The 13,510-nt window shown below is 35.1% G+C and overlaps 1 protein-coding gene across 1 annotated transcript in view; it reads right to left on the reverse strand.

Moving 5' to 3' along the window:
* The window catches only part of LOC126968323 (steroidogenic acute regulatory protein-like), a 61,524-nt gene extending 50,104 nt beyond the window's left edge, over nucleotides 1-11,420 (reverse strand). Inside the window, exons 1-5 of the mRNA XM_050813275.1 lie at nucleotides 11,103-11,420; nucleotides 9,424-9,515; nucleotides 5,246-5,394; nucleotides 2,804-2,962; nucleotides 1,313-1,366 (exon numbers count right to left, since the gene is read on the reverse strand). Coding sequence (XP_050669232.1) covers nucleotides 1,313-1,366; nucleotides 2,804-2,962; nucleotides 5,246-5,394; nucleotides 9,424-9,508 — 447 coding nt within the window. The 5' untranslated portion in view covers nucleotides 9,509-9,515; nucleotides 11,103-11,420. The remainder of the gene's footprint in view (nucleotides 1-1,312; nucleotides 1,367-2,803; nucleotides 2,963-5,245; nucleotides 5,395-9,423; nucleotides 9,516-11,102) is intronic.
* Nucleotides 11,421-13,510: the final 2,090 nt, after the last annotated feature.

Consider the following 13,510-nt stretch of genomic DNA (forward strand, 5'->3'; position numbering starts at 1 on the left):
TATAAAATCCCCTTAAACGTCAGAACAACCACCCAATCGAAAACTGTAGTTGTGAGAAGAACGGGCGCAACAAACTCAGCGGGCGTCGCTGCAAAATTTCGTTAATTTATATATATAAATAGCCGAGGGCGGTCGCTCCATTCCCAAGCTGTGGTATCGTAATGACAGTAATTTATATTTCCCCGGGAAACCCGCGTGGCCCGTGCTTACGGCATCTCCAATACTGTCATCGACATAATATAATGCATGTTGGAGACATCCACAATATAAATAATATTTAGAAGGAATATTTGATCCACATAAGATTGGATCGGCGCCTAATAGAACTCTAGCACAATCTAATATATAAAATTCTCATGTCGCGGTGTTTGTAGTTAAACTCCTTCGAAACGGCTTGACCGATTCTCATGAAATTTTGAGTGCATATTGGATAGGTCTGAGAATCGGACAACATCTATTTTTCATCCCCCTAAATGTTAAGGGTGGTCCACGCCAATTTTTTATTTTTTATTTTTTTGGCATTTTTTTTAAATTTGTTTGATTATGAGTCAGCATTAAAAAATACATACAACTTCAAATTTTCACCCATCTACGATCAACAGTTACTTTTGTATCGCGATTTTAATATCGGCAATACAAAGTTTGCTGGGTCAGCTAGTATAATATAATAGAACTGTAGCGTATCTCTCCTTGAAATTTATATCTACGTGTGAACACGACGCAGCTAATTTAACTCGGACATCGATCAGTGTTGTTCGGCGTAGCACTCAACAGTTTTGTCTTCCAAAGATTGCTTAGCGGCCGTGTAAATCGTGTGTTTGTGTGCGTGCGTTGATTCGGGCGCTCTAATATGAAGTGAAAGTACTGTTCTTTCACTATATTGTGACGCTAGTGTCTTATGACTAATTTACAAAGTGCGTTCACATTGCATAGTAACTCTCCCCATTTGGACGTTACATGCGAGTAACTGGTACGTGCTAGTTGGACAATAGCTAGCCTGCGAGTTACTTCAACATTTTTTGTTTTCACTCGCAAGCTCGCCTATGGACTCGTTTGGTAGTAGTAGGTTTTAAATCGGTAGGGAGTGTTTACACCCGAGCCTTTTAATTTTTTTAAATAAAAAATGTTGACTCGAACCTAGGCTGTAGTTACTATGTATCGTTTAGATACCTTATGCGAGTCTAGCTCGTACAACTATTCGAACGCCAGTACGGGTAGGAGTACAAGTAGCTGTCTACTGGCTAAGCAGTAGCTCCATCTGTGTAAACGAGCCATTACTTTTTACTAAAGATAATTTGATTTAAACACTTACATCAAACACGAATACTTTTGCTATTAAAAAGGCACAGGTTCCCCCCGTCGACAGCTGAAATAAAAACATTTAATGAAGGTATTTAATGCCACATTTTTATTTATGACAAGAGACGAGCAGGACCTTCAGCTGATGGTAATGGATACGCCCTGCCCATTACAATGCAGTGTCGCTTAGGATTCTTGAAAAACTCAAAAATTCTGAGCGGCACTACAATTCCGCTCGTTACCTTGAGACAGAAGATGTTAAATCTCATTTTCCCAGTAATTTCACAAGATCACCCTTCAGACCGAAACACAATAATGCTTACACATTACTGATTCACGACAGAAATAGGCGCCGTGGCGGTACCCATAATCTAGCCGGCATCCTGTGCCAAGGACCCTCCCATTGGTGATTACATACACATTATGGTGTCATTTTGTATACAGCTTGTTCCTATTTCATTTTTTCTATGCAATTAAGAGTGTGATCAGAGAGAATTGAGTAGATTGGCATTTTAAAAAAAATTGTCAATTTCAAAATATACTTAAAAATGAGTGATTTTTCGACATGTTCTTTAGATAGAAAGTTAGTTTAGTTTAAATATGAGTAAGTGCCGCTACATACCGTGATGTTTGCTGGTCAAGTAAATAAGGCGTTATATTTTCATTCAAGTTTGGATGGGAACAGGTTGACGTAAGTATGTTTGTTACGCTATCACGCCTAAACCACCGAATCGATTTTGATAAAATTTAATACAGAGCTTGATAACGGTTATAGGCTACCTTTTATTGCAAAACAATAAATGGGGAGTTGAAATAGGGAATGGCAGTTTGTATGGAAATTCGTCACTATCGAAAATAAAACCATGAAACTTTGTATTTAGGCATTTGATAAGAAATAATTTATAAACATTTGTTTGAGCATTTTTGAAACTTTGACCTATATGGGGATGAAATAGGAGATTTAAGTTCACAGGGAAATACTATTAAAGAGATTGTCCACAATGACAAGTGATATGCGTTGTATCACAGAAGAGCGCTACCAGCAGCGGAAAGAGCAGTTTGTATGGGTATTATTTGAAAAGTATCTCAAAAGATGGTTTTCGGAAACCATTCAAATATTTATTTATATTTTGTAAGTAGGTTAGTGGTTTGTCCAAATGTAACTAAATAATGTAATGAGGAAAGTTATGTAAGGAGCGGGTGTCTGAGAGGTGGCTTTAGTGTAGCGGTGTGAAGTGTGAGACGAATAGTGGAGGGGTGAGGAGAGGAGAGGGTGTGGGGAGCAGAGGGTGTGGGGAGCAGAGAGGGGCATGTTATGTCTTGTTAGGCATTAAATTAATTATTCTGCAGAGTTAAAGTGTTGTTAAATAATGACGAGAGTATATATATAAAAGTAATAAGTTACGATTGTAAAAGCTGTGCATAATATAGTGATTTATGATCGAATTCTGTTTTTTATTTAGCCTGACTGCTTTACAATAAGTTAAAAAGTGAACATACTTACAGCAATAACACTCCAATTATTTATATACAGTATCGCGTAGAATAATATTAGCAGAACAAATCTCAGAAACGCGACTAGTACTATGTCGAACAGTGACACTTTAATGTCAAAATGTATAATTTCCCTGTTGAATATTTGTATGAGGGTTTCTCCGCGCATCTGAAAATAAAATAATAGGGTTCATACACACATACATATAAGCATTACAGATATTAATTTTTTTTTTATGGAAAAGGAGAACAAACGGGCGTACGGGTCAACTAGTGTTAAGTGAAGCCTTACAGATATACTTGGAATAAAGTTATACCTGTGAATAAACCAAGAATATTTTTTTTTATGAAAATAAGTGAAAAGACGAGCGAGACGTTACAATGCAGTGCCACTCAGGATTCTTGAAAAACCTCAAAAATTCTGAATGGCACTACAACTGCGCTCGTCACCTTGAGACATAAGATGTTAAGTCTCATTTGCCCAGTAATTTCACTAGCTACGGCGCCCTTCAGACCGAAACACAGTAATGCTAACACATTACTGCTTCACTGCCGTTTGCAGAGGATGCCGGTTAGATTATGGGTACCACAACGGCGGCTTTTACTGCCTTGAAGCAGTAATGCAGCAATATTGTTTCGGTCTGAAGGGCGCCGTAGCTAGTGAAAGTACTGGGCAAATGAGGCTTAACATCTTGTGTGTCAAAGTGACTTGTGCTATTGTAGTGTCGCTCAGAATTTTTGGAGTTTTTTCTAGAATCCTGAGCGGCACTGCATTGTCATGGGCAGGGGGTTTCAATTACCATCAGCTGTCCTGCTCATCTGTGAAATAACGCTATACATGCAAGCAACAGGACAATAGCGTTGATATGGTAAGCTGTCAGTATGATATATATATTATATCGAGACGCAGTCTTGGGCCATCTTGGATAATACCAGGCGGAGTATATTATTATACCAAGAACGCGGGAAACATTATACGGTTAAATAAACCTATCATAAGCTTAATGTCTATTTGTTAACATTTTCGTTTTTTCTCGGTTTATTCTCGGATATAACTTTATACCAAGTTTATTTGTTACGCCGACAAAGTTTATTTAAAAATGTGTGCGTGTATACCAACTTTTCAACGCACGCAAGAAGTCATAGTAGATACCTTCTTTGGCGTAACAAAAATAAAATCTTTAAATTAATTCCTCGTGCTATTTTATGTTTGTAGAAAATAACATAAAAGTAACAAAATTGCAATGAAGAAGGCTTATAACAAGGATTGGTCTCCGCTGCGCTCCAACTAGATACCGCAGGCGTAGTCACAAAGTGCGGCAACTAATACTACCTCCAACTGGGCGTAGTCGAGATAGTCTCGGACAATGTGGGACGTTGACTTGCCACATGTAACTTTGGTAATAATTGAAACTAAAATGCCGGGTTGCGTAGTAAAACTTTGTAAAAATAATACTACAAGAAATAAGAAAGACACTGGGATCACATATCATCAGTAAGTATTTTTTATTTTATTAATTTCAATGTAAAATAACACGGAACGTATACAAAATTTGAAAGATGCAATTGAGTGTCAAGATGCCACGCACACAAGCATCTAATAGTTTTTTTTATAATAATAATATTGACACACTTTTCACACAAATTATCTTGCCCCAAATTAGGCATACTCGTATATAGATAGCCTGTGTTATTGCATTATTGCAACCCGCAAGACAACTATATATTTAATACAATATACTTACTTAAACATATAAACATACAATATCCGGACGACCGAGCCTTGATCGGATTTTTAAGAATGTACAAAACTTGAACAAAAAAAAACTAATAGGACATCTGGATTCGAACCGGGGTCTTCTGCTTTCCGGATCACCCAATGTCCCATCTGAGCTATAATAGTCTTGTATATAGTGGCGAAATTTACCTTTGTATTCTAATGTTATTGTAGCTGTTTCTCATTCAAACATGGATAAAACCATTTTTTTTTAATTGAAACCTAGCTAGAACGATTTATCACCCCCGAAATCCCCTGCATACTTAATTTTATGAAAATCGTTGGAGCCGTTTCCGAGATTCAGATTATATATATACAAGAATTGCTCGTTTAACGATATAAGATATAAATATAAACATCCATGACTCGGAAACAAACATCCATATTCATCATATAAATGCTTTCACCTACCGGGATTCGAACCCGGGACCTCTAGCTTTGCAGGTAGGATCGCTAACCACTCGGCTATACAGGTCCTCATATATAGTTGCCGTAATAAAAAAGCAAATGTTTTTAGGTAGTGCGATATTAGTTGGAGCGGACCAATCCTTAATCTAAGGAAGAGGGTATTAAATAAAACCAATAAAAATATTATTAATAACGATCATATAAATATCATTAATTTGTTTTTATGAAAATAGACAGATTTTTTTATACTTCACAAGTTATACATACCATAACACAGATAAGCCACATGAGACTCGTGAACAGCAGATCAAATGTGACAAACAGACAGAAAAATCTTCGTATAGACGACATGCTTCCTTGAGGCCTGTGTCCAGCTATTAAATCATCTGTCACTAAATTCACTGATTGTGACTGGGCTGAAAACATAAAAAAAACTGGTGTGAAACAAAATAACAATTGATGAAATAGTTCAAGAACGAAATGAAATATATGTGCTGGGACTGATACTAGAAGTGAAACTTCAACGGACAAAGTTTAAAAACAAATATTTCAAAGTTTTCTCTCTATATTTGAAAACAAATATTTCGAAGAAAAAATTTTCCAAAAACATAAACTAAATAAAATTTAAATTTAAAAAAAATATGCTAACAAAACTCACGTAAGATGGAGATGAAAGTTAAAATGGAGGCTTAACCTACATCAAGAATTTTTTTACCCATAAACTTAACGGGGCTTATTCTTGTAATCGAGTATATTGAGAAATGCTTTAAATATTCCTAATATATATATGGAACCATAAGGCGTAGAGACTTGCAATTTGGTAGAAATATTCCTTTCGCGAGTAGAGGTCAGCTTTTACGAGATTCCACCCGCAAGATTTTTTTTTTATTATGAACAGACCAAGGTCTGTCGGGTCAGCTAGTAATATACAAAGAACAAAAGACTGCGTTGGAAATTTAATTCCTCGGCCACCACAATAGGTCCACGCCTCCATATAATATAATATAACATATTGTTGGAAAGGTCTTGATGAGAAAAGCTTGCAATCATTAAGCATGGGTTCCTAGGTGGTCGGGATCAAAAGTTATTCAGTAATACATTCCCATAGAATTACATTGAAAATGAGGTTTGTACACTGGAACGAGCGAACAAAGGCCATTTTGAACAAATTTGTTTGTTTACATTGTAAGTATTGCTGATAAGTATTTATTGATGCCGGCTAGATTATGGGTACCACACAACAGCGCCTATTTCTGTCGTGAAGCAGTAATGTGTAAGCATTATTGTGTTTCGGTATGAAGGGTGCCGTAGCTTGTGAAATTACTGGGCAAATCATATTGACATCTTATGTCTCAAGCTGTTATACCGCTCAGAAAATTTGTGTTTTTCAATCATCTTGAGCGGCACTGCATCGTAATGGGCAAGGCGTATCAATTACATCAGCTGAACGTCCTGCTCTTCTCATCCCTTATTTTTATAAAAAAAAAATGTGTAAGACATCTTTTTTTATTCAAATGTTTTGAATTTTGAGTCTCACGAGACTTTGGCGAGTCAACATGTCCTGAGGAGGCGAAATACGTGTCGAATTGTTTAAAGACAAATATTGGCGAATTAAAACTAAAGAAAACTCAAAACATATGGATAATTTTGGATTTCCGTAAAGTAACGCCTACTTCAATAAATTATCTTTTTTTTTTACTAATTGGAACATTTTTTCGAAGTTCTAACTATAATTGCATATGTACTTAACCAGGCAAGCATAAACGGGTAGCAGTAGATACTTGCGGGATGAACGGATACTATAGTCACTGCTGCGCACTCCCCCAGGACAGAGATACGATGATATGTCAACTATAATTGGTTATTGTACTAAACGACCACATTATCTCTGTACCTCGCAGGAACGTGATGCCCCCCCCCCATTCCCCCTCGTGCTCGTCCTGTTGCGTCAGTACGGTTTGCAGTTAGGTAGGTATTACCGTTAGGTAGATGTCATGATATTTTTGTGCTATCACTGCTTTGTTTTTGAAATTTTCATTGTTACCGTTTGACTTTTGTTGTTAATTGTTCTATAGTTTATGTTTTTCTGTGTCGCTATAATAGTTCTGCCACAAATAAGTACTCTTTGTACTTAAACCATATTCTTTCATTGATTTTTCATCAATATAATAATACCAATCAGCATCACAAGCCAACACGTTAACATCACTCAATAATACCGAAAAAATTAGTAGTTTATTTATTAATAACTAGCTGATCCGACAGACGTTGTTCTGTTCATAATAAAAAAAAACTTTTGCGGATGGAATTTTGGAAAATCCGTTCTGAGCTGACCTCTACTCTGTGAAAAGAATATTCCTACCAAATTTCAAGTCTTTAGCTCTAACGGTTCCAGAGATATCGTGATGATTGTTTTGCACACCGTAACAAAACGACGATGTGACGTCATCGACGTCAGCTCCAGAGATAATGTAACCGGATAGTATTGTATTTAAGAGCATATTATAGCGGTTAATAGATACTCGAGCATTAGTGGAGCTCTTCATGGTCTCGTGACAGAATTTGGCAAGTCAACATTTTCCGAGGATGCCTCGTATAGGGGATTGCTTGTAACTAATTCTAGTAGGCTTCATAAGATACATAATAGCTTTAAGGGTAAAAGTATACACTTTTATAATAAAGTATCACCCACTGTTCAGGCATTATCTATAAATAAATTTAAATGCTTTATAAAAAAATGCCTCTGTCGTAAATCCTATCACTCCACAGCTGAATATCTAAGTGATCGGACAGCCTGGGACTAGATTATGATTATTTTATAGCAATAGCAATGAAAGCACAATATTGTTAATTTTTATTAAAAAGAGTGCAAAAAATTAATGCTGGGAGAGTTTCTTGCGCCGCTTCTTCTCTCTCAGAGCACTATTTGTTTCCGAAGCGGCAGTAGTATCTAGTATATTAGAAATGACATCAAAAATAATTCTAAAGGAATCAATTTTGAGAAAATAAATGCCTTTTATGCCTTTTATAGAGGCGAAACACGTATCGAACTGATTGAAGACGAATCTTAACGGAATTAACTTAACTCAAGAAATTAAATGAAATTAATTCATTTGTATGAATTTGTAACGCTTAATTCAATAAATTTACTAATAGCTTGTATATTGGTGTCAATAACATTTGAATAAATACATATCTGGTCAACAGTTATTGAACTTAACACAGCTGCATTTATATCAGTATTAATAGTTGTTATACATATCGCGAATAGCCTTCTTCTGCAGCACAAAGACGGTACATCATCCATTGCCCCCATGATTTGTTAATCACAAATCTTAATACAATTAAAATAATAATCTAGAGAATTATTATGAGAAAAATACATTAACATGTTATTAACTGTTTTCACTCAATATTCGCATTGGCAACTTTTCTAGAAACTGTGATATTCAAAATATTAACAAAACATCAACTTAAATTATTAAAACTTTCGTGAGACATTATTATATTATTTATTAAAAAGTGTAGTTTAGTGAAAAAAGAATGACGCATCAAATATATAAGGCAAGTGTGTGTGGGCAAGTCGGTCGCGGGAGACCTCGTAGAACATTCGTAGACCAAATTGGGGACGTTTTGAGAAAAGGAAAGGCACGAAGCACTCGCAACTGGCGGGCATGTATGAAGAGAGTAATGAATGTAGAGGAAGTACGTGAGGTTTGTAACGATAGAAGCAAGCGGCATTCTATTGTCTCTGCCTACCCCGACAGGAACAAGGCCTGTACAACAAATGTATGTACTAATACGGCTTTACTCACGTTTTATCTAGTCCGTACCCACACCGATAAAAGGTGAGTAAAGCCGTATTAATAAATAAAAGATCAACTTGTTATGCCTATTACTTGGTCAGAGGTCGAGTTAGTACGTCTTTTATTGGGTGATATATATAATTATGTATTTACAACAGGATCTCAGAAAAAAGCACAAAACTCATGTGTTGTGAAATTCGCAAGAATAGTATAAAAAATTATAGCACACCTTGGGACCACCTCCAGGCTTTTTAAATAAAAAGAAAAAAATTTATAGTAATGTCATAAAAAAAAATTTAACAAAAAACAATTGAGTTCAAAAACACTATTCCAAAACAATAGATATAATGTGCACTAAAAAGTATAAAAATAATTGCGTATTTTTAAACAATGTAATTAATTAATCTAATTCTAGTTACGATTATTGTTATTTTTGGAATCGGTGTCCTTCCGCCGCGACCCGCTCTCGTCTCTCGCCTCCTCACAACTCAAGCACATCTCACCTATGTATGTAGTAGTTATAAACCTATCTTGGCTGACACGGACTGTGACAGTGCGCATGGTAAAAATTTACTCTGATAATTTTTGCCTAATGCGCGAAAAGTAGTATTTCTTTAAAATTTGTGTGTATGTACTCACTTAAATGCCTATAAGGTGGTTGTGGTTGATTTGTTACACTACCAAGCAGAGATTCAGCGGCTTCTCTTATGTGATAATCTGCCATCTTTTATCTGAAACAGTTAATGTTCATTTAAATTTATTTATCATATAACAATTGCAGTATACATAACTTAGCATCTAAAACCATATAGGTTAAATTAAATTTGTAAACAAAATTTATGAATAGTGCGGGACTCGGTCCCGGGACCTCTCGGGTTTCTTCAGAGCGCTCTTTCACTGACCCAACCATTTGAGTAACATATCATTTGTAAATCTTGGTATGTCATGTTCAACTCCCAGGTACTACTACCCCACATATGTGAGATTTACTTCTAATAATTAGTTAAGAATATGTCACAACTTAATCTATTAACTAACTCAAAAACAGTGAAATATTGTTAGTCTTAAAAAGAATAAGAACATTCACATTATTATGTTATAGTAGCTTCTATAGTTTTTTTAATAGGAAATTCATTAATTTTAAATTATTAAAATACAATTACAAGAGGGCTTTTGAAATATTTAAGAATTTGTTTTGTCATAACTGACTACTATTTAGTTTTAAGATCAAGATCAAATCAAAGTTTATTTATTTACCACTTTAATAACTACAATTTGAACTTAGGCACCCAGTGGTGCTCAAGGAATGGAAAAAAAACAGGCAGACCACAGAGTAGATGATGATATAACACAGGTGGCTGGAACAACCTGGGGTAGAGTAGCCGCAGGAAGGCAGGAATGAAGAAGATTGGATGAGTATTTTGCCAACTGGCAACCGGACACAGAACCAGAGAAAAGTGATATGTACTAATGTTAAAATGTTCAATTAAAAGGCTAATAATAATGAATACAATTTGAAGGACTTCCCTATTAAGTTCGCAGAACCTGCGTTAGGAAGACCTCTCTTAAGTTAAACACTTGTTGTGAATTTTTTCATACAGAAACTTCAAATTTTTCTAGTGATATATTAACTAGTTCTAGATGTATTCCTAGCCAACAGATATGTTTGAAGCGTATATGCAAAAAGCAATCATATATCGTGAACTATAATGTTAAATAATGTCAAGAAAAATGTAGGTACTATTACTTAAAATTTTGGGTAAAAACCTTGGAATCTTGCACCCTGATGTGGCATGCCACACTCCCAGAAGTCTATAAGAAGGAGAGGAGGCTGCTGAGGTTTCTGGGGTAGTTGTGAAGAAGAATAACAAATATACTCTCAAACACGCAAAATAGGGGCACAAGGGTAATATATAATATAATAATATAATAATAAATAAAATAGGGTTACCAAGTTGCGGAAATTAGTCTGTTTATACCACACCATACATTTGTCATGCAATTTGTCCGAGTCCCTGAGAAATATATTAATGAGACTCTAATTGCTACAAATTTCAGATTTAAATAAAGAAAAACGTTTAAGTTTATCTATGTATTACCTTCCTGTTATGCTAAACACTAATTTTAATTATTACAATATGCCTGATTGTTTAGTCTATTGCAACAATGTCAAACAATAGCAAAATCATACCTGAACGTATTTGGATAGTGTTTATATCAAATTACAGTTAGTCATGTTTTGATTTATGTAAACAGACCTTTGTTCACACAATAGTCAATAAATAAAATTTAGAGTAAACATTGCGAAAGTTACTTACCTTTCTTAAAGTTACACCTATATTGCACTACCACTTTAATTTAAATTTATACATAAATGCTTTCGGTGGGTTTAATTTAAAACAATGTTTCTTCTAAATATCGTTATCAAACAATGTTATCATGCAGGTCCCAATAATGTGTTGTAATTAGCGAACTCTTGACAAAAAACATAATTATTTAGAACCTCAAATTGATAGGTTTGTTCACTTGGATTTCTTAGATTTAATGTAGAAAATTAATTTATTTTCTGTGATAATTAAATAAAAGAAACTACATTGTAAACATTATGTACCTACTGTTTGTGATTTGGCTGCAAAGCAAAATTAAACTGATGAAACTTCAACATTATCAGTGTCAATTTTGTCTAGATGTCAAATGCTAACTGTCATTTGGCATATTAAATTGCTTTCTCTGTCTACGTCATACTCTTACAGAATAACTATTGTTACAGCTGGCCTGTAACTGTACCCTTTCCGTATAGTAAAATGAACTTTCTGTGCTATACCCACTATTTTGTCAGCATGGATTGACTCTATCTTGGCACGTTAATTTGAAATAAAAGGCAATATGTCTTTGTTTGTTCGCTAGTATTCGAATTTAGACAATTGTTTTGACTTTTGTTAGTTGGGCACTGTTCAGACTTAACGCCTGCGCAAATATTACGCCAAAACACCATCGCGGGAACATTGCCGTCACCCGCATCATCGCTTGAAGATTCTTCATACAAATCTGTCTACTCGTGTCACTTGACCTACTATCATTGTACAATTCACATCCTTTTTTGAATTATATTAATTTATTAAGTATCTGGGCATTTAATTTACACCATTCTATTCGCTAAAGATAGGACATGGTGGCCCATGAGGGGAACAAAGAAGAATACGCGAAATAATAACAATTAATACGTAAATACGACGAGACACCGGTTAGCGCGGCGACCTAACGATCTTCAACATCTTATCAAATCATTCCTGTGGATGGAGCCTTGCAGTGGATATTCTTAAAATCACGGGCTGTATTGGAAAGCAGAAAAACAAAGAAGATTCGAGCAGTGAATCAGCTAAAGTTTCACATCCCTCGACGATAACTCCTCAATTACGAGTTCGTCCGCTAAGTGTCCTTCCTTAACTAATTCCTAAAAAACCTAATAACTAACAAAATAATATTCAAAATCGTTCGTCATTTGTGTAAATTAAGTGTTTTTAGACAAGTTTTACAGCGTTTTATGCACGTAAATTTGTTATTAGTGCAAAATTGCATCATTTTCTTTTTAACCTACCCGCATGTATAAAAAAGTGAACAAAGGAATTACCTTTTAGCTATTAATCGCAATATTATCTTAATTAATACATAAATCATTCAATTGTATGTTTACTATTCCGTAAAATAGGTCAAAAGTATATGAAGCAATAAAAGGTCACTCAATTGATATAAAGTTAAATTATTTTACGAAGTAACGTTGGTTTCCTATTTTAGGTTTTATCGTTTCGTATTGTTTATATTTAGCGTATTTGCCGAATATTCCAGGCTAATATTTATTATCGCCGTGCGCCGTTTGCAAGTACATACTTATCCCGTTGGATTACATTGGCCGGCCGCAGCTCCTGCACCGGCCGGGAGTGAACTGTTGAGCGTGCGCAGCCGGGTTCCCTGAGGGGCAAGTACCACCAGAACGAGGAACGTGAGCCATTTCAACTGAATTACGCAGGAATTGCATTGCTATTTAAATAAAGAGAATCAATATTTAGTTAACTAACTACCAAAAAAGAAAAGTTTAAATTATATTGTATTGTTGTTGTTTGTTCGTAAGTGTTATATTTAATGACAGAAGAAATGAATGAACAGAGTTTACGTGATTTAATCACTAGAATTACGTCCGCCAAGGGACAAATTACAAAATTAAAAAAATATTTAAATAGCATTGCCTGTTTCAATGGAACTAAACAACGTTCAATTAACGGAGTTAGATTTAAAATTCCCTAAATTTGAAGCTTTGTCTATGAAGGTTGATGATTTGCAGAGTCAAATAGAGGTTTTAAATTATGAAAATATTTCGGTTGAAATTGAGGAACGCGATAAATTTGAGCAAGACATAATTATGAATATAGCAAAGGCCAAAACTTTAGTCGAAAAATTCTCCAAAACATCAGAATGCGAAAAAAGGCGCAATTCGGGCCACAACGCGTCATGTTGCATAGAGATCCTAATCAGCCCCACGAATTAGGGTTGAAACTCCCTCAAATTCAAATAGCCAAATTTGATGGCGCATATTTCCGTTGGTTGGAGTTTCGGGATACTTTTGAAAATCTGATACATAAGAATGATCGCATATCACACATCCATAAATTCCATTACCTTACCATTACATTACCTTACGTATCTTATTTGCAAGGCGACGCGGCCAGGA

Source organism: Leptidea sinapis, chromosome 15, assembly GCF_905404315.1.
Source record: "Leptidea sinapis chromosome 15, ilLepSina1.1, whole genome shotgun sequence".
NCBI classification, from domain to species: domain Eukaryota; kingdom Metazoa; phylum Arthropoda; class Insecta; order Lepidoptera; family Pieridae; genus Leptidea; species Leptidea sinapis.